The sequence below is a fragment of the Actinia tenebrosa genome, unplaced genomic scaffold (genome assembly GCF_029948245.1).
Source record: "Actinia tenebrosa isolate PJP-AT-01 unplaced genomic scaffold, QUT_ActTen_1.0 PGA_scaffold4__44_contigs__length_22323623, whole genome shotgun sequence".
In the NCBI taxonomy this organism is placed as follows: domain Eukaryota; kingdom Metazoa; phylum Cnidaria; class Anthozoa; order Actiniaria; family Actiniidae; genus Actinia; species Actinia tenebrosa.
In genome coordinates, this window is record NW_028292581.1 from 11,961,311 (window position 1) to 11,982,471 (window position 21,161).

Consider the following 21,161-nt stretch of genomic DNA (forward strand, 5'->3'; position numbering starts at 1 on the left):
CACGGATCCTGGAATCGGAAAAAAGGGTCCGTATTAAATGGCGTGTAGCTTCATGCTCCCATAAAAATTCTCAAAATATGTTTTCCAGAAATGCTAGTTCTTGTGTCCTGGGGATATTTTGAACAAAAAAGGCCAAAAAAAAAAAAAAAACCCCCGAAGTCGTAATCCAAATTGGGATTGGGTACCTGTGGCGAGGTGTTAGAGAAAGACTAAGTTACCGTAACTGGTGACGACCTGGCTGATGTGGCCTGCTGCAAGTAGAAACTTGGTGCGCAGGATTTTAACGCGAAATATGGCTTGGAAATCACAAGGAAAAAGCAACGAAGACCTCATTAACCAACTAAAGGGTACAAATACTAGCTTAACTTTAAATTATACGCGTATTGGTGCTTGCTAACGCCTTCCAATGTGCGGGATTTTTTCACTTCAGCTAATGGAGTCATCAAAAGTGAAAAGGTTGAAAGAGTCCTTAAAATGGTCGATAGAAAAAACTACACTAAACTAAACCCGTTTATGGATTCTCCTCAACCAATAGGTAAGTCAATTTGGCTTTACAAATAAAACTAAGAATTGTATTCCCTTAGATAGTACAATGGTTTATTATGATGATCTTCAAAGTCAATATAATATAAAGCTAGTCATAAACTACTGTAAGTAAACTCAATAACTGGAGAAATCATTTACGTATTATTATCATTAAAATACTTCATATTTTTACAGGTTATCAAGCTACTATCAGTGCTCCACATATGGTAAGGATACTGTAGAACATATGTATGGTCTAAAACTTTTTTTTTGAGTTGCTCTTTTATTATACACCTGTAGCCTGTGTACAGCTGCTCCCCCCCCCCCCCCCCCCCCCTCAGAGAAAAGACATTTTCCGTGGGGGGGAGGGGCAGGAAGCTGTTGTACACAGGCTTTTTTATAAATCCACAGTTTAGAAAATAGGCAATGGACTATAGGTTGCTATCAATAGACATCACTTCCCTTAATAGCCACGTTTTCAATGGCTTGTAGAATCTTGGAGGTTGTTTTGATCTCTTGTTTTCTGGTTTCATGCCGTAGCAGTAGTCAAATACAATAGTTTGAGGACTTATTTTGACATGTTTTGACTTAACATCCGCTAGTTGCCCCTCAGTCAAACGCTTGTTTACCTTAGTCAACTCCAAAAAATCACGTGATTGACTAAAGGCCTTGAATTATTTTTTGGAAATTGCAGAGTTAATTAAAACTTTGCATTCCATGAAGAAAATGATCATATAGATGAGCCACTTGTACATTTTCTGACAAAGCAATACTGGTTAAATTAAGTCTACCTGAATCTTGAAAAGTATAGGATTTTAGATCTTAATGCTCAACCCTAAGAGGCCCTGGATTTGTCATTCAGGATTCTTATACAAACCCTGCTATTTTGTCTAAATATAGTTGTACTATAAAATATTTGGTTGCCTGGTGTTAAAATTGAACAACAACAACCCGATTAGCTCAGTTGGTAAGAGCGTCAGTCTGTTGTGCTTGAGGTGGTTCAAGCCTCGGCCGGACCAACACTCAGGGTCTTAAAATAACTCAGGAGAAGGTGCTGCCTTTGTAATAATATCTGCAAATGGTTAGACCTTCAAGTCTTCTCAGACAAGGACTTAAAACGGTAGGCCCCATCTGTCTTCACTATATGACCCTGTATAAGGCGGACGTAAAAGATCCACTGAAGACGCTGGTGACGACCATCTTCAGTGCCCATGCTAAAACTCTATAGGGCCCACTGTAATTGGTATAAAAGCTGTTGTGGTGTCCCTGCCCTCATGGGGAAAAGCTAATAAATAAATAAACAAGCTAATTTTATCACTTTTCATATATTGTTTGATTTTTGATTTTTAGTACCATAGATTATGAAAATGATTACTGTGACTGTTATTTATATTTCCATATCTTACACCTTACAGCATTGCTATGCCCTTCAAATCCTTGAAGACCACCTTAAAGAAGGAGCGACTGTTCTAGATGTAGGGAGTGGTAGTGGCTACCTTACAGCTGCCATGGCATACATGGTTTGTAATTTATGATCATGAATATCCTACGTATATCCTTCTTAAGCACTAATCCCCTAACAACTCATAAAAGGCTATTGTAAATCTTTGATTACTGTGCAGACACACTATCCAGGACTAATGGAAGAAAGTCACTGTGCTATCCATGAACACTTCCACAAGTTTTTGATTTCTCATTAACATCTTTTTGACAACTTTTTGACAAATTTAATTGTGCTTTTCATCACTAACCAATAAGCCTTTTCATAGTTTAAGAATCGATTCCACTGCGCATGCGATTTTATCCCAAATTTCTCACCTTCTTTTGTTTAATTCAGAACAAAAGAAGGTTATAGACAAAAGAAGGTGAGAAATTTGGGATAAAATCGCATGCGCAGTGGAATCGATTCTTAAACTACATATGTATAAAAAGGCTTATTAGACATGGGCTATTCACATTGATGTTTCGATAAGCGGAGTTTGTACATTGATGTCATAATTTTTGCGTTGAAGCAAGCTTATTAAATTAATTATGGACTTAATGGGAGAGCACTGCCCTGTTTTATAGTAAAAACTAAAGTTTATCTGAATTTTGATTCCAGGTTGGTCCCACTGGTAAGGTGTATGGAATAGATCACATAGATCAGTTAGTGACAGAAGCAACTGCAAACATCAAAAAGGGAAATCCAGAATTGCTAACAGAGAATAGAGTAGAGATACTAAGTACGTGTTAAAACTCTTTTTGTAGGCTTTCCAATATGCAGATAGCAGTCAAACATAGTTTAAAAAAGTCTGAGTTCATCAGGAGATTAATAAAGTAGTGAAAGAACAATGTTATAAAGCTTTTAATTATACAGCTTCTCATTAATCCCATATAGGTGAATGTCCAATTATTTTCTTAATTGGGCAGGTCTCGTTGATATGGGATTAATTAGGCAGCCATATAATTAATAGGTAATGGGATATTTCATGCTCCCCAATCAAGAAATAATTAGACTCGAAAAATTCCTCTGACTGCCAAATTTTGTCAGTCCTCGGAATTTTCCTCGTTCAATTATTTCTTAATTGGACAGCATGGAGTCCTATTACATATACTAATTGGACATCAATCATATGGAAAAACAATTTCTGGGTCCAAAATGAAAAGCAATATATAGAGATTTTTCTTACTTTTTCTTCACGACAGGGTTTGTTGTCCAAAGATCTAATAGGCCATTTGCATGATGGCGTCAAGGTAAAGATTTGACTGGACAAGTCCCAGTTCTGGCCAGACATTGTCCAATGTCCAGCCATTATTTTAAGCCCTTGCAGTAAATGACACCAAAATGCAAGTGTCCTATTGTTTCAGTAGTAGGTTTGATCATTTAGAAAAACATTTCGTTTTATTCTAATGGGTTTTGTGGGCAGTTTGACCCAGAAATGCCTCATGACTTGAAAGCTCTAACTTTGATTCTATGGTTTCCAGTTGTTTGAAAAACCTTTGATATGGCTTGCTAACACGCATTTTAATTCCAGGGTTTTTGCTATTAAACTCCTTGAAAAATTCTTAAATTTGATTTTAGTTTTCAAAGGTTTTAAAAAACTCTTGAATTTTAGAATTTCTGCTCAAACTTCATGAAACCTCCTTGAATTTATACGTTAATGGATAATGGTTAGCCACTGTAATGTGTTTGTTGCACCCAAAAGCTTTTGATTATCAATTTTACACAAAGTGTGTGACCAGCAAAGTTTAAGGTCTTGTTCGCTGACTAGAATTGCAACAATCGTCAATCAAAGAACTGCAATAATAAAAACGATATTATGAGAGAGATTATAATTGTGTGTAAGTGTGTGTAAGTGTGTGTGTACTTGAATTTAAGTGTGTGTAAGTGTGTGTAAGTGTGTGTTAGTAGGTGTAAGGGTGTGTATTCGTATGTAAATGTGTGTAAGTGTGTGTAAGTGGTTGTGTATGTGTGTGTAAGTGTGTGAGACTGAATTAAAGAATTTAGAGGGTCTTTAATTCAGTCTAAAATCCCCCTCAGGATGATGTTTTTTTCAATGCAGTTTCCCATTGACAATTCTTGCAATTCTAGTCAGTGAGCAAGACATCAAACTTCGCTGGTCACACACTTTAAAGATAATGATAGTAAGCTGTAATTCATAAAAAAAGGTGATGACTGTTTGCATATTTATGTGTTTATAGATCTAATATATATCTACTTATTTTATTTTCAGAGGCTGATGGTCGGCAAGGTTATGAAGCAGGTGCCCCTTATGATGCTATACATGTTGGAGCTGCTGCTCCTAAGCTACCACAAGCTGTAAGATTATCAATTTGAGGACTAATTCTACTTCAAGGGTCAAATAATCTCATCACTCCTGCAATTTGACTTACATTTTGGGGGATATTGAAATACAAATTCTAGACTACTGTAGTCTTATAGAAGAGATGGATACTTCATATACACACCCCTCCTGTCTAAATTGGTCCAGTTTGATAACAATAGACCAATTTAGAATTGGGTGTAATGTTTTCCGATTTCACACCAAGTGTCATTCTATTAAGAATAAGATTTTTTTGTTTGACTTGTATATGTCGTCCCATGTGCAACCATTAAACAAAGAAATGATACTCAAGAGAAAAACACATGGTCTGAAATAGGAAAACATTACGTCCAAGCTAAAAGGGTCTACTAATTTGTTCTCTCCCAAATTTTGAAAGATACCATAACTACGAAAAAGGTTTTGGTGTTTAAAAACACGAAAAATTAGAGGGGGGAGGATTTTTTTTTTTTTGACTTTCCATTAGTTTTTAATCTCGTAGCAACTCTATACTAATCTGCTGGGGCATAGCAAGCTCTCAATTATTGGGGGCAATATACTATTTTCCTGCCATCAGGAATCCCGAATGGAATAATTAAATTTTGGTGCTGATATCATACTTTTTGATTGAGTCACTAGGTCACATGCCCCCCCCACCCCCCTCCACCCTCCTTGAGCTAGTGCTAATCTGCTTCCAATTTCTCAAATAGCTAGTAGACCAGCTCAAACCAGGAGGGAGACTCATAATTCCTGTAGGACCAGAGGGAAGAAACCAAACCCTTGAGCAGCATGATAAACTGCCAGATGGCAAGGTTGTACAGAAGAAGCTAATGGGTGTGATATATGTGCCATTATGTGCTAAAAGTGAACAGTGGCCAGGTACAACTCTTTATTGATATATTTATTATTATTTTATTATATGCCGATGACAGGCACCACAGAGAAGGAGTGGCAAACACCCCCCCTTTTTTTCCAGCAAAAGATTATTTTCTGTTATGAGTTGCCTGAAGGTTTGACATGACTTTCATGCGATACTGTAAATATGTTGCAATTGCCGCACAAAATTTCAAAAATCGCATAACTGGGAGCCTCAATTTCAAGATTCTGAGGGGGTGGGGGTATTCCACTATGCTCCTCTTTACCTGAATCATGATAATGATGGTGATGACAATGCTTAGATTGATTTTGATGATATCACTAAATATTATGTTCTTTTTACTTTATTACCTTAGGAATTTTTAGAACCTGATGCTTTATGCTGTCTTGTCTTTTCCAAGTAGGTACATCAATACTTCTGTTAACTCTTGAAGTTATGAATTTTATCGTCTCAAGCCAGTTGAGTTGCTTGAGAAGTTTTGGCCCATCTGTACGTCTTGCTAAAAGGGTTTTTGTCTGGGTTGATTGGCATGTGTTTTAGATGTTAAAATGCAGGAACAGCACCTCAGATGCCCCTTCGACTTTTGGCCGGCCAACATCCACCATTACTCCAACAATAGTGCACTGTCCCTTGGCCATTGCGCAGACAGTTCATTGACAGTTGATCGACAGGACATCCCGGGCACTGTACTTGCTTATTGTCGCTTTAGAATATCAAGTGTCTATGAAGATGGAAAATAACTCCTGAAACACCCTCTAGACTGATCTAGGTCAAGCTAGGCATGACTAACTCACAGATCCAGTTGGAATTTAGCTTGTTACATTTTTATGAAAGGATGAAGACTGTAGAACCTTTGAAAAAAGGGAGAGACAAACTCTACCCACATGATACTGAGTCCATATTCTGTTTATTTAAAATCCTTTACTGTGTATATTTTTTTGTCTTCTAGCAAAACTGTGGCATCCTAATGAAAGGTTTATTTCATGGTAGATTTCTGGAGCAAGCTTTAAAGTCAAACAACAGCAAAATACATGTATATAGATTTATTGAGTAATACATTATGTTGAACTATCAATGTTTTAGAATAGTTCTTAAGTGTTGCATATATAATGGTATAACCATTATATGTATGCTTCACAGTTAAAAAGTCATTGATATTTCCACACACTGATTGATGTTGAATAGTTTATGCTGTGGTAGAATCATGGATATAAAGATTTTTAAAAGTATTGCACATATAATGGTATAACCATTATTTGTATGCTTCACAGTAAAAAAGTCCATAAAGTATTTCCACACACTGATTGATAATGAATAGTTTACTCTGTGATAGAAACATGGATATATAAAAGAGTTTTAAAAGTGTTGCAAATATAATGGTATAACCATTATTTGTATGCTTCACAGTACAAAAGTCCATAAAGTATTTCCACACACTGATTGATAATGAATAGTTTACTCTGTGATAGAAACATGGATATATAAAAGAGTTTTTAAAGTGTTGCAAATATAATGGTGTAACTATTATTTGTATGCTTCACAGTAAAAAAGTTATTAAAGTATTTCCACACACTTATTGATAATGAATAGTTTACTCTGTACTAGAAACATTTATATAAAGATTCTTAAAACTGTTGCATACAGTATATGATGATATAACTATTATTTGTATGCTTCACAGTAAAAAAGTCCTTTAAGTATTTCCACACACTGATTGATAATGAACATTTCCATTGATCAATATTTTGGTGATTGCTTTACCGTTCAGTATCCTGAGATAACGAATCGATGAACAACAACAAAAATTGCAAAACAAGATTTAAAAAAGTAAACCAAAAAAAAGTCATTTACCATGCTAAAGTAGATCCGGATAGGGAAAAACTGTGCCCTAAGCTTGCGCCGACCTTGAAAGGGGCACTTGGATGAAAACGCCCCAATTTTTGAAAGTCCGAATAATTGAAGTATTCAAAGATAATATGACTCAATTACAATTATAAAAATCAGATTAGTGAAAATTTTAGTCTGGGAGCCACTTGCTATTGAGATATTTTGGGTTAAAAGCAGAAGGAACAATAGGGTTGAGTAAATGACGTCATTTACTCACAATTTATAAGCTGAATAAAATTGATCATTTTTATCCCGCGACTTTTGACTGTGAAGTAAACATGTTGCTTGGCTACTATCTGGGCCATATAGATAAGTTTAAACAAGTTCCAAGTCATTTCCAATTTTCATTGATTTTCATCCAAGTGCCCCTTTGAAAGTGTGTATTCAAGACCTCGAGCATAGTTACCCCTTATGTATGAACGCCGACTTTAGGACGGTAAATAACCTCTTTATTTAAAAATTTTAAACCTCTATAAATTGTAAAACTTCTTTTCAAATTTTAAAGTATCTCTAAAGATACCCTATAAAATAAATGTCAGTGAGTGTTGTGTTGTAAAATTCTTAAAATATCAACTAAGCCCTAAATTCCATTGTTTCGATGCAAAACACGGCCCTCGGTCTTGAATTTTCATGAAAGCCCTCGCCCTGTGGTTTGAACCTTTATTTAAAAACCTATCCCAGGTTTATAATTCAGCCCCGTTCTCTCCTGTTGATATCAATTCCGCACCCGGCTTTAAGAATCTGGGTTTTCCGAAGAATTTAAGAACCTACATCAAACAATGGATTTAGGGTGTGGTTGATTTTTAAACTAGTTCAAACGCACGGGCTAGGTTTTGCATTAGAGTTCAAGACCCCGGGCCTGCGGCCCTAGCGTTTGAACCTTTATATATAAAAATGTTGCTAAGTAGATGATTGTTCTCCCAAATGGAGAGTTTATTTTTAATGTGTAGCAATATGCTATTAGAAATAAAAGGATGACGAAGAACATTATTATGTGAAACATTTCTTTGCCTTATTAAATTTATTAATGAAAAACTTTTTTTTCATTTATGGGAAGCACGGGTGTCGAACGTCGCTAATGCTCCGCCTCTCGCCAAAGCGACCCAGTTTCATATGTAAGTAGAGTTGTTTGTTAAGTTCTTTCCTTCGCTTCAAGAGTTTTTCTCCAGGTTCTCTGGTTTTCCTACCTCGCGGAACGTTGTGTTTTAAGCCACGAGTACCGCTCATCCAATTAGCATGCTTGGAGATACTTATAGTGTTACGTTCATTGCGCCACATACTAAACAAGGCTTTTTACAGTAATCGAAACTTTTTTATTACACTAAAGCAGGGGTAATCTTAGACTGTCCTAATCCCGTCCGCCTATTCTTTGCAAAGCTAGGATTTGACGTTGACTGAGCAAACTACTTGCTGTTGAAAAGCAATCGTGCGTGCTCTCTTGTCCTGAAAATTCAGCTACTTCCTTTTTTTTTCTCTCTCTTTCTTTCATTTCTTCCCTTGTAAGTGTTTTATAGCTAACTGATTCCTTGGTTTTAATGATTTGTAAGATCCTGCGTAAACATCGGAAACAAAGCGATGAAAAGCACAAAAAAATGTTTAAAACAAATATTTTGAAGCCTGCACACTGCACTTGATATCCACGAGTCAGGCCATGAAGTTTGCGGAGCAAGAATCAAACTGAATATATTTTGTTGGCCAAATTTCTCTCATTTCCTAACTTTTCTCTTATAATTTTTATTCCTATTTTGCTGTCCACAATCATTGAGAATAAAAAGTCAAGAGATCAAGATTTTAATTAATTATTGTTGTTTTAACACCGTTTCTATAGCAACAAGCCTGTACTGTGTCCACCCGTCACCACCAGTCTGTCACCATTCAGACCTGCTGCTCATGCGCAGTTCAACTCTCATGTTCAACCAAAAAGAAAATCTGATTGGTAAATCAAACTGAAACAACCAATCACGTTGCTTCTTTTCGTTATCAATTTACAACTGCAGGAATTCGATAAAATTTTATCTCTCGATTTATAAAATAGATCTTTTTTAATTATTCGCTTTTAATGGCCAATTATTATCAAATAACAGTTTAAGTTTCCATGGTGTAACAGTTATCAAAACTTAGATTTCATATTTCTATCTAACCTGATCAGGACATATAGTCGCTAACAAAAATGATCGAGAAAATTCGTCTGTCAATCTATGTCATGGTGGTAAGTAGTCTGTCGTTGTTATAAAGACAAAAGAGGCATTTAATCTATCATTTGTGTATTGTATTAATGGGGTATTTTCCAGTAGAGCTCTAAGGATTTTACTGGAAAATATCTCTGTGCTGAGCAAGTAGTATAGTGGAATCACTCAATGAGCTGAAATACAGTGACTGTAAAGTTGTATTAAACATTAATAAGCTGCGATAAGCCAGAGGACCGAAGAGAGAAAACCGTCTGCTTTAACGGATCGATGATAACTTCCGAAAGATACATAATATCCTGAAATATTTTAATGCATTTTCTTTGTCATAAAAGCAAAATTCGGCGCTTTATATTATAAGTAGAAGATAATGTAGGTAAGTTGTAGTGCTTGGGAACGAGGTTATTCCGGGCGAAAGCCCTTGGAATTAAATTCGGAAAAATTAATTTCCGGCCTCGCTGGGATCTCACTACAACTTACCTATATTATCTTCTACTATTTCATTAGTGCCACGCGGTCCACATACTCTCAGCTTTATATTATAATTTATCTACCGCCTTTGCAAGTTCATTGCCTGATTTCTCCAATCAGCTGGTCAGCTAGCAGCGGGAAATCAGGAACTGGGTTTCTGGATATCTAGATAACATATTTGAATCTTTCTACAACTTCTTTTTTTTTTTTTTTTTTTTTTTTTTTTCGGCTTGCAGATTATCTTTTTCGTTGGACATTCATCCCAGAGAGTCAAAGGTAAATATTTTGATATTTTTAGTGTAGTGGTTGTCCACATGTACCAGGCGGTCTTATGACCTGCGACTGTGATTAATTCAACATGTGTATTTGATGTTTGTATTTGTATTTTATTCGACTATTGCAATCTAATTAGCAGCGTAGTTACACTAGGACCATTAAGTTCGATTCGATTCGTTCGCACACGATTTATACTGTTTTTAAAAACTTACATTTAGAACAATCACAAGTGATCTAAATTAGAGCAGCTCAAGAGGTGGTTTATTCTAGATAATTCTAGTTAAACCGATCTAGCTACTATTGTGAACGATACCGATTCATATTAAATTGTTCTATTCCCATTACCTTCATGGAACGGTAGTTTCCCACCAAACCAGACACGCGCGCGCGTTGAATGCACGTTGCACGCTCGCCAAAATCTGTTTTGCTGGTCTGTACAAATTACATTGTTTCTTTAAAATACCGTTACAAAAATAGCTAAAAGAGGACAAACTTGGTGTTTTGAAGAAACAAACTTGCTTCTTGATGTTTTTAGTGAATCCAAAATTAAAGCAATGCTAGAAGACTGCATTAAAAGAAATATTGAGGCATTTGAAAAGGACTTGAACGCTAGTGTGAAATTTCAGAATGTCCTCGTTGACATCTATGTCAGTAAATATAGACAAAATAAAATAGACATTATTAGACCCGGAGACAGTCAATAGAAATCTATTGTGTATATATTGGCACAATAGACGCATGCTATGTATGCTATTATTTTGGGGCTTACTTTTTCATTCATTGAAAAAGGACCATACTTCCAGACATCGAGTGCTGAACCGTCGTATGGCAGCGCGAAGCATTTACGGCTACGCCGGAGATTTCGACCCCGACACCGCTATCCAGAGATTTACAGACTGATCAGGGAGCTCGGCCGAAGCCTAAGGGAGAGGTTAGTCGGCCCCTAGACCGTAGATGATTAACCCCTTGCTATGACCAGCAAACTCAAAAATCTTGATGGTGACGCTGATGGCTTTGAGCGCATACTCACTCCTTTCCATGTGGGATGCGTTTAGTAAAACTAAACGGAACGTGCATCATAGTAAATTTGACCTATTTGAAAGATTATCTACTATAGAGCGTTTTCGCTCACGTGAGAAGGCAGCCATAAACAATAGAAACTTTTTGCAAGGTATTTGCATAAAATAGAGTTCAATTCCCGGAGGATAGAAAATGTATTGTTTTGGTACTCCCATAATGGCCGCTGTGACGTCACGTGAAAACGCTCTATACACAGTAGATGTCTATTGACTGTCTAGGGTCTACTAGTGAGAGTATGTGGACCGCGTGGCACTAATGAAATAGTAGAAGATAATATAGGTAAGTTGTAGTGCTTGGGAACGAGGTTATTCCGGGTGAAAGCCCTTGGAATTAAATTCGGAAAAATTAATTTCCGACCTCGCTGGGATACGAACCCACGACCTTCGGAATTGTACTACCGATGCTCTACCAGCTGAGCTAGAGGTCAGACTGAGAGCAGGCCGGGGTGAAATAGATGTTAGGTCGCGGTAATTATGATGCAAAGATGAGAGTATGTGGACCGCGTGGCACTAATGAAATAGTAGAAGATAATATAGGTAAGTTGTAGTGCTTGGGAACGAGGTTATTCCGGGTGAAAGCCCTTGGAATTAAATTCGGAAAAATTAATTTCCGACCTCGCTGGGTCTACTAGTGTCTATTATACCTATATATACACGATAGATGTGTTATTCTTCATCATATCGCACCTCACGAGTAGCATACACGCAGTCTACTCTACTAAATGATGTTGAAACGTGATGAAGCGTCGAGCGACAAGGAAGTTTTGTCTCTAAAAGCAATTATGAATATGTTGGAAAATTCACGAACTGAGAATAGCGTAATATGAGATGAAGAAGAAAGGAACGAGTGGAACTAAATCTGCCATGGTTTAATATAGTCCCTAATAGTTTCCAAACCTTTAGATTTATCTAAAATAATGCGTTTTGTTTGTCTCTTTAAATTGTTAAGAAAAAAATGGTCCTTGAAAATCGTAATTTTGGGTCTTGAAAAGTCCTTAAAAAGTCCTTGAATTTTGTGTTTGAAATGTAGCACGAACGCTGATTATGGCACCCGGTTTTGGTTAAACTACCTGTGTGTTTGTGTTGTTGTTTTTTGTTTTTGTTTTTGTTTTTTGTTTTGTTTTGTTTTGTTTTGTTTTTTTTTCTTTGGTTTGTTTTTGTCATTTTTGTACGTTTATGATCATTTATAGCTTGTGTAAACGCTCGAAAACTGAGCTTGGGTAGATCTCGGATCTATCCAAACTAGATCGATCTAAAATGGACCTAGCGTGAAAGAGCCCTAGGAGACGTTGTTTCATGGGTTTATGACAACCACTCTATACTAGACCAAAGTTCCCGTTCTAAATGTACAAATTTATCTAATCTGCAGCTGACTATGCACCCGAGAAGATGGAACTCGACGATGAAGCACGACAAGAAATGAGGTTAGAACCTCGTTCATACATTCCACATCCACGACCAAACAGAGCAGACGTCTCCACTAATTATACAAAAGTATTCACTCCTCATAAAGACGAAGCAGAGGAAAAACACGATGGAAGTGGTGGGCATGAAGCTGAAGAAAAGGTTGTCGTGAAGGACAACGAAGGAAGCTCAGCTGGTAGTGGAGAAGAGAGCGTTTCACGCGAAGAGGCAAGTGCTCAGAAACAAGCAAACGTTCTCCATTCGGGTTCTTTAGCTGATGAGCATTTAAGGAGCTTTTCTTCTCACGTGGTGGTTCATTCTCCTGACAGCAGAGTAATGTCGACTGCAAAGGAAAATCAGTCGACACCATTGGTCGGCACACCACACGCGATTAACATTTCTGGGAACCATTCGTCGGCTCAAATTATAACTAGGGCCGATGGCGAGGAGAAAACATTAAGTGAAGAGAATAAAAAAGCAGAAAGCAAAGGCGCTTTAGGTGAGGATGGAGTAGAGGATGAAAACGACGACAAAGAGAACAGTGGTATTGCCCAAAAGGAAGGCTCTACTGTTGACTCACGGGATGAAGAATTAGAGAAGGATGGTGGGTCGAATAAGGAAGATGTTGGAGATGCTTTGAAACTTGGTCTAAAACCCGCTAAACCACAGACAAAAGAAGAGAGTGATGCTGAGGAAGATAGAGATAATGACGATGGAAATGAAAGCGGGAGTGGAATTGACGAAGAAAAGAAAAAAAGCTCTAAACTTGATGACGAAGTAAAGAATAAAAAAACTGAGGACAAACATGCGGAAACTGAACACAAAGAAAAGGTTGACCTTTCTGACGAAAATGATAAGAAAATTAAGAATGACCAAGTTGACAACGATGACAATGATGATGATGACGATAATGTTGACAAAGATGAGGATGATCATTCCGGATCTGGTGACCTTCCAACGAAGAAAATGGAGAACACCTCGAATGTAGGTTCGTCCACAACACCAACGAGTCAAGGCTCATCGCACAAAGACACAAACAACATTGACAAAACAATAGCGAAGGAGGAGGGAGAGGACGTAGACAGTGAAATAGAAGACAATATGGAAGACGCGATAAATAGAGAAAATGGTAAAAAATATTTGTATAGTTTAACAGTTTTATAGTTATAATTTGGAGTACGGTTTTTCAACCAGTTAACTGAAGTTAACTCTCCCGAACACTTGCACTCCCAACACTTGCGCCGGGAAGTGTGAAGGGGACTATTGCCTATCCTCTTCTTAATTTCTCGTACCTATAGATTCTAGGTTTCAATCCTCTTAATTAACCCTCCGAACACTTGCGCTCACAAGTGTTAAGCCAAAGCCCAAGAGCATGCGCATCATCAAAAGACTTGTATATTGATTGCCTGCACCTTATTAGAAGTCATCCACTTAAAAGAGGGGAGGATCATTCTATCCAACAGAAATGCCATCACCGTAGAGGAATGGGGAGGGTCACGAAACTCATTCCTTCAAACAGAAAATACCATCACTCTAGAGGAATGGGGAGGGTCACGAAACTCATTCCTTCCAACAGAAAGTAATATGGTCCCGATGTAGGTTCTTCTCCCACTTGTTTTCTAAAAAAACGAATCTGCTCCATTAACACTGTCATATAAATGTTACATTTAAGCTGGTAAAGATGAAGATGAAGATGAAGATGAGGACGAAGATGAAGAAAACAAATCTCGAATTAAAATAAAAGAACAAAAAGAGCTTGAACCAGGAGCAGGAGTGAATGCAGAAGTCGACCACCAATCGTTTCAGCAAAGCACTGTTCATAAATCATCAAACAAGAATGCTAATAACATCCAAAACTCGTCGAAAGAATCTCCACTACAAACACCACAACAGCAAATACACCAATTAAGTACTATACATAAAGTAAAACATGTTCAAAAACTTGAAAATGAAACACAGAAAACAAGGAAAATTACCGTTAAACATGCTCCACTGCACAGTGCCGTACACATGGAGAAGAATGAGAAGAATGTGAAGAATGTTCATAATAGTAAAGTTCTAATTAAAAAAACAGCAAAAAAGCCAACTAAACAGCACAGGGTTGTCAAGGCAACGCATCATAAACAAGACGTTGATCTCAAGCATCATGAAGCTAAACACGATGATAAAAAACACAAAAAGCCAAGAAAAAGTAAAACTTTGTTGAAGTACATTCACCGGCCAAATTTACACAAGAAGAGAACACAGGCAAAGCTCAGTGAGTATAAAGAGAAAATGGACAGCATGCGTTTGCATAATGCCATAATGGAAACTACTGGGTCACCAGTAATGTATGTCACCCTCGTTAAATAAGGTCAATTTTTTTTTTTTTTTTTTTTTTTTTTTTTTGCGCATGCGTTTATTTTAGCAATTTTTTAAACTTTTAAACTTGTGCGTATTGTTTTCCCAATTCAAACCACGTGTAATTCTCTAGAGTATCATTTCTTTGTTTAACGGTTGTGCAGGTCATTCTCAAGAGAATAGCAAGTGGTTTGAAATGGGAAAACATTACGCCCAAGGTAAAAATGCATATTTCAGAGATTTAGTACGAAAAGAAAAATAACTTTTTGGTTATACACTTAAACTTTGAATAAAGAGGCCTCGTTTTGGCATTTCCGAAGGCGTAAATACGCAATGGTTGCTTATGCAACTTAACTCATAAAAGTTTTTTTCATTTGAAACATACGTTAGTGGAAATCGTATATATCCCGATTTTTTTGTCACAGAAAAACTATAACTACCTTCTACTTAATAAAACTTTTCTATGTGAAAAATATTTTCCTATGCACGAGGAAAAAAAATTCGTGGTAAATTATTTCTGATTCTTGTAAACAGCCGAATTTAAAGTAATTAGGATCTGCTCTTTATTTTACATGTCTGGATTCCGACTGACCTTACTACACATGTAATCTTATTGCAGACAAAAAATCATCATCACACAGATGCCATAACCCAGACAACATCAAAACGGGTTATTCCTTAAAAGGAGGTACACGTGCTGGTCACGTGGAAGACTTAGGTGGGTCAGCAGGCATGCATGAGTGTATCCAGCGGTGTTGCCACAAGAAAGTGTGTGACGTGGCATTGATGTTGGATGGAAGGTGTTTTGGAGTAGCATGTTACAGCAAGGAATTGTGTCAGCCAGTCATGGTACCTCATCCACACTATGTCAGCTCACAGATAGCATTTTTGGATCGAGCTCAGAGACGAGATGAAGTAGGGGCCACAAGACCCGGTAAGACTGATTATGTTTGATATACTTTAGGTATAGGGGGGTTAGGAAGAGGGGCGACCGCCCTCCCCCTAATACAGTTCAGGACTTCATTACATGTTTTTGACAGCAAAAGTTCAAACGTTTGTGAAATTTCACACTCCTCCATGTCGGTATGATAGAAACGTCGTCATTCGCTGGCAAATGCAGAGACCTTCGAGAGACAATCTCTTTCTCTTATATGCATAGTTCAATAGACTCTTAAGCTTAATTTCTCTTATTTGCATCTGCGGAATAGAAGACAGGGCAAATGGCCCGATATCAATTATCCAGAAAGACTTGAAGGTCCAGCTATATTACAAATATTATTACTAAAGCAACACCCTTCTCTTGGATGCTTATGCCGTTAGTTTTATGAGATTATCTCTTAGTAAGAGTATCTGAAGTAAATCTTTTTGTTCTGCTCTAGAGTTTGACTGTAAATATGGCGAGTTAACGATTCGCAATAACCATCGATGGAGTGGCGAGCTGTGTGGTGGAGTAGTTACATGTCGTAATGGTGTTGTTACAGTAGAGAAATGTCCTGGTGTACCGGCCAAACCAACAGACTGCGCCAACCCTAAACTGGAGGTCCAAAAGCGACCAGGCCAGTGCTGCATCAAGAAGTGGATATGCAAAGGTAACACTATCACATTGAATATATCGAACACGTGAAAGAGTGTTTCAGTGAGTTGAAAAAAAGCGAAGAAAAGCCGACACTCAACAACACTCTTTCAAGTGCTTGAAATTCAAACCATTAATAATTCTTGGAGAAATTCAAAGCATACTTTGCCCAAAGTTTATACTGATTAAGAACACTTTTTCAAACCTTCTTCGCGATAATGGTTTTGTCCTTTAATTCTTGTATTTTATTGAGCAAAAAGTAGTAGCAAATAAACAAATCACGTTTTTGACGCTGAATATAGCAGGATGGTGACGAATTCTGGATTTTAAGCTGTTTCTTGTTTACATACTCCCGATCATACACACGCACACACAAGTGTAAGGCAAAATATGTGCATTTATAGGGGAAAATATGAAAATGTATGTAAAGCGCACTTGATTATATCCATATCGAAAGGAGCTTCATCAGGTGGACTTTTAACAAACGACTTCTCATAAGGTCCTTTAGTAACTGTCCACCTCCATGGCCGCCATGTCTTCCTCTTTTTATTCTCTTGGGAATGGTAATATAATTTAAGCGGTTTTTTTGTAACAGACACATCCTGTGAGTTTGGTGGGCGAAGAATTCCTCATGGTGTAAGCCTCAGTGATCAACTGTGTACTGGTGTAGTCAAGTGCATGAATGGTCATCTGCAGATAAAAGAGTGTCCAAAACTCCCCGAAAAACCAACCAGCTGTGCTCATCCTAAACTAAAGATCACTACAATACCAGGACAGTGCTGCAAGAAGCGATGGTTGTGTCCAGGTATAAAACAAGATACATGATTTTAGTATTATTCATATTATTCATACATTTTTGCTGCTGCATGCCACTTTTAGTTTTAAGGGATGTCGCACACGTAAGAAATCGTGCTGCAAGAAAATTATATGAATACAAAAAAGCTAAAACACAATGCAAAATTACGGTGGCACGGGACAGGGTGAAGCTGGACGAGCATTGGACTTTTGTGCGGGATGTCGTGGTTCAAGTGCCGGCCGGACCAACACTCGGGGTCTTAATATAACTGATGACATCTACAAATTAAATGGTTAGATTTTTGAGTGGCTCGGATGACCACTTAAAATGGAGGTCCCGTCTCTCCACTCTCTCACTTCATCATCACTAACCAATATCGGAGGACGTAAAGAAACCCTAGCATTGACACCTACACCTTATATTAACCATCTCTCATGCTTGTAAATAGGACGTTTGCATGATGGCGTCATTTGACTTCCACTACCAAGATGCTTCGCGAATTTTCTTTCTTATTCAAGTTTGTATTCCTTCATGAGAATAGTAAGACAATTGGTGCTTATTAACTGAACAAAAGAAAGTGTTCAAGGAAGTCTGGTAGTAGAGGATAATGATACCATCGTGTAAACGTCCAATTGCATTGAAAAGCAATCTGACATTCAAAACTCAATGTAAAGCCTTGGATTATCTATCAAAGGGCGCTATATAAATCATAATCTTATGCTAAAACTGCCATGCCCAGATTAATTCTTCAAATTAGCATTTCCATTTATTTCGAAATATTTTTGATCTCTCAGATAAAAGCTGTTCGTTTGGGGAAATCAAAGTAGATGACGGGGAACGCCTTACAGATGCATCATGTGCTGTTGTCATGGAATGCAAAAATGGTTTCCTAAACTTTAAGCAGTGTCCAGACCCCCCTCCTGTTCCAAGTGCTTGTCTCAATCCCACGCTAAAGGTGAAAAGGATTCTGGGAGAATGTTGTCATAGGAAGTGGGCATGCGCACAAGAAACGAAGTAACAGTTTTAGTAACTATAGTGACAGCAATAGATGATACTAATTCATTTACCGCGACGTTCTTTATCACCGAGTCGATGGTATAGACGGGATATTGGATGACTGGGTGCTTAACATTTAAACCAATCCATCCGGTTGGAAATTCAGTCGCTAATGGTAAGAAAAGAGCGGGAAACTTTGACTTCCGACAAATGGTACACGCGTCTACCGAAAGAACCGAAAAGAGCGGGAAAAGTGGATTACCTCAATCGCAAGAGCGAGTTTTCCGGAACTTTCAGATTACAATGATGCGTATCATTTCCAACCGGAATTTCCAGTTTTTCCTGGTAAATGGCAAGCACTCTTGGCTAAATATATTTGTAGAATTCTTAAAAACAAACTCGTGAAAAATACAATTCAAAATTTCAATCAAAACTCGCGATCATGGTCATCAGAGGCACGTGGTGCTGTCGCACTGAAACATTAAAAAATCTGGTACAAGGCGCCGTCGCTTTCACGTTTGTATGTTGTCGTTTTGTCATGAATTAATTATCGATATTGTTACACGGTTGACTATTGTTGTCCGTATGTTGTCAGACTGACCGAAGAACACTAATAAGAAATCGGCACCGTCTTTGTTCTCTTCTAAAATGGGTATAAATGCCTGATTTTCATTATTAATAATCTGAATAACCTTGTACTTTATATTGTATTCTTATTTTATTTGGAAATAAAGTTTTATAATGTCAATCCCGTTTAGTTCATATTATTTTAAATTTGAGCTGGTGAGTGAGAAAATTGTGCTGCGTCTGCCGGTCGCCGACAGTCACGGTGCTTCGTCCTCCCCAAACGTTCACACCTGCCCCCCTCCCCCAAAAAGGACTATTGTCTGGGATTAGTAATTGTTTTATTTTAGCATTCTCTTGTTACGCGGCTCTTACGATATCAGTAAATTTTGATGCTGATTTTATGAAACACTGAACGGCATTGAAATTTTTAGCTTTCAAATACTCTTTTTTCCAATGAGTTCGATATTATTTACTGCATACCGCACAGGTCAACTGTCGCCCTTCGACGTAGGGCAAACACGGTAGGGCACCACAAATTCCTGCTACCAGATAAAGAAGAGCTCCATTTCGGTTTCCTCCACTTGCAGGCACGTACTCAGCATTTCTATCAACGCAGATGTACTGGCTGGAATGATGGTAAAATTTCTCGGACATGAGGTAGCCATGGTACTCGCGGGTCCAGCCCGAGGGACAGATGTAAGTCCCAGGGATCATGAGCTGAGAACCGCGTGTTCTTACGTGGCACACAGCACAGACGGCATCGTGCTGACTAAGTCCTCCTGTCGAAAAAGGGTTAAAACCTGGAATTTCATATTCTGTGCCCCACATGTTGCCGCTTTCTGAACCGAGGCCATCTTTGTAATTAGCGTATGTGGGATGTTCTGTTAAACAGACATACTGGGCACCTCCTCCTTTATGCGTGTACAGCTCTCCTCCAATTCGACCTTAAACAAAAAAATAACTATTTTTTCCGCCTGGAATTCAACCGTGTTAATTGATATATATATAAGTATAAACTTAATTGCAATACGACAAGAAGATATGATCGATATACACCTATTTCGAAGATCGTTGTCGCACCAAGAGCCTCAAGTAACAAGCCAAGGCCGCAGAGAACGTCGGTACGAAACCAAATTATATTTCTGAAGATATTGACATAAGTAATTTGCTAGAACAATCTGATATTGCTATCTTTAACAGTAAAACAGCGTCAGCTAGCCTGAGAACGAAGTCATGCACCACTCCTAATAGTGAATTCACTGAATAGTGCATTCCAAGACCAAAGTGCATTTTGGGTATCGTTAATTTGAAATAAAAATTAATTAATATACAGCATTTATCTCTCTACATGTAGTTAGTATATTGTTTCAGATGGAATACACTGAAAATAGAATACGAATAATTATTATTTATCCTACTTTAGACAATGTCACTATGACCCACAATGCACTTCGGTCTTGGAATGCAATATTCATTATTCAACCTTTTTGAAATAGCTGTATAAATATAGACCTATATTTATGTCTAGCGTTTAATTAGCTTTTACACAGATTTAGTACGTAATTGGATTTGCACTAGATATAGTTTATTACCTACATGATATAGCAAGAATTAAACAAGAAGTATTATGTGGAGGAAACAAAGTATGTGATATGATGAACAAAATGAAATAAATAAACATCTTGAGTTTGTGAGAAAAAAAATTAAATTACAAAATCATAATAAAGAAGAGTAAGAGGAAATATATTTGTTGAGTTTTGTACACTTTTGTATTATATATTTTTTGTCTTAAACTAACTATTAAAAAGTACTGTAGGTTTATGTATTACGCGCTAATACTAATAATTTTAATTTGCGAGCCAAGTAAAATTACTCTAACATTGATAATTATCCCCTTGCGTGAACAATATTTTTGAGTGGTATCGAAATATTTTTCTAACCTCTTACGAGTATCATGCGCTGTGACTGGATCTAATTCATCCTACAAGAGTGAATAAATATAAATCGATAGGACAAAACAAGACAAAAAACAAAAAACATGGGATGAATTAAAACAACGAAGATACGAATAGAGCAAAAATTTAAGGCGATTCTTACCTCAATTCTAGCTTTTTGATCAGTTTGTGAAGGTCATTCACTGTAACTGGGGCACGACGCTGGCGGAGTTTTTCCATCCCATCATTTCTCGCTGAAGAATTAGACAAGCACTCAACTGTTGTATAAACAACAGCAATAAGGACCATCAAAAGGGTTAACAATCTTGGAATGGATTTAGACGAAAGTCTTGAAGCCATTTTTTAAATCAAAGTGGCTTGCAAATCATCTGAGGAAGCTAATGCAAATATTCCTTCTCCTTGTACTGTAGCCTCGACCGTTTTAAAAAC

General features: G+C 37.4%; 3 protein-coding genes across 3 annotated transcripts; 2 read left to right on the forward strand and 1 right to left on the reverse strand.

Annotated features, from left to right (window-relative positions):
- The first annotated feature begins 225 nt into the window (after window positions 1–225).
- On the forward strand, window positions 226–8,079 carry LOC116293416 (protein-L-isoaspartate(D-aspartate) O-methyltransferase). Its single transcript, XM_031700838.2, has 9 exons — window positions 226–347; window positions 431–535; window positions 721–752; window positions 1,941–2,045; window positions 2,627–2,747; window positions 4,239–4,324; window positions 5,036–5,204; window positions 5,558–5,601; window positions 6,152–8,079. Exons 1-8 carry the CDS (start codon window positions 242–244, stop codon window positions 5,572–5,574), a joined length of 741 nt encoding a protein of 246 aa, XP_031556698.2. The 5' UTR covers window positions 226–241; the 3' UTR covers window positions 5,575–5,601; window positions 6,152–8,079.
- A 1,069-nt stretch (window positions 8,080–9,148) lies between these two features.
- Window positions 9,149–18,903, forward strand: LOC116293420 (uncharacterized). Its single transcript, XM_031700843.2, has 8 exons — window positions 9,149–9,298; window positions 9,983–10,022; window positions 12,471–13,634; window positions 14,178–14,762; window positions 15,465–15,779; window positions 16,225–16,434; window positions 17,014–17,223; window positions 18,009–18,903. The coding sequence occupies exons 1-8, from the start codon at window positions 9,260–9,262 to the stop codon at window positions 18,230–18,232; spliced, it is 2,787 nt and encodes a 928-aa protein (XP_031556703.1). The 5' UTR covers window positions 9,149–9,259; the 3' UTR covers window positions 18,233–18,903.
- Window positions 18,904–19,242: 339 nt separating this feature from the next.
- On the reverse strand, window positions 19,243–21,071 carry LOC116293418 (uncharacterized). The gene is made up of 3 exons (XM_089036793.1): window positions 20,916–21,071; window positions 20,725–20,758; window positions 19,243–19,721 (listed from the first exon to the last, which is right to left on the reverse strand). Exons 1-3 carry the CDS (start codon window positions 21,069–21,071, stop codon window positions 19,243–19,245), a joined length of 669 nt encoding a protein of 222 aa, XP_088892919.1.
- Between the last annotated feature and the right edge of the window lie 90 nt (window positions 21,072–21,161).

Bases quoted from the DNA above. Each gene is read 5' to 3' on its own strand.
- LOC116293416 (XM_031700838.2), top strand. From the start codon at position 242: ATGTGGCCTGCTGCAAGTAGAAACTTGGTGCGCAGGATTTTAACGCGA. The intron at 2,046-2,626 runs GTTTGTAATTTA...TTTTGATTCCAG, and splicing joins CAGCTGCCATGGCATACATG to GTTGGTCCCACTGGTAAGGT. The intron at 2,748-4,238 runs GTACGTGTTAAA...TTTTATTTTCAG, and splicing joins GAATAGAGTAGAGATACTAA to AGGCTGATGGTCGGCAAGGT.
- LOC116293420 (XM_031700843.2), top strand. From the start codon at position 9,260: ATGATCGAGAAAATTCGTCTGTCAATCTATGTCATGGTG. The intron at 9,299-9,982 runs GTAAGTAGTCTG...TTCGGCTTGCAG, and splicing joins TGTCAATCTATGTCATGGTG to ATTATCTTTTTCGTTGGACA. The intron at 10,023-12,470 runs GTAAATATTTTG...TCTAATCTGCAG, and splicing joins TTCATCCCAGAGAGTCAAAG to CTGACTATGCACCCGAGAAG.
- LOC116293418 (XM_089036793.1), bottom strand. From the start codon at position 21,071: ATGGCTTCAAGACTTTCGTCTAAATCCATTCCAAGATTGTTAACCCTT. The intron at 20,759-20,915 runs GTGAATGACCTT...TCACTCTTGTAG, and splicing joins AGCGTCGTGCCCCAGTTACA to GATGAATTAGATCCAGTCAC. The intron at 19,722-20,724 runs GTAAGAGGTTAG...TTTTTGTTTAAG, and splicing joins AGTCACAGCGCATGATACTC to GTCGAATTGGAGGAGAGCTG.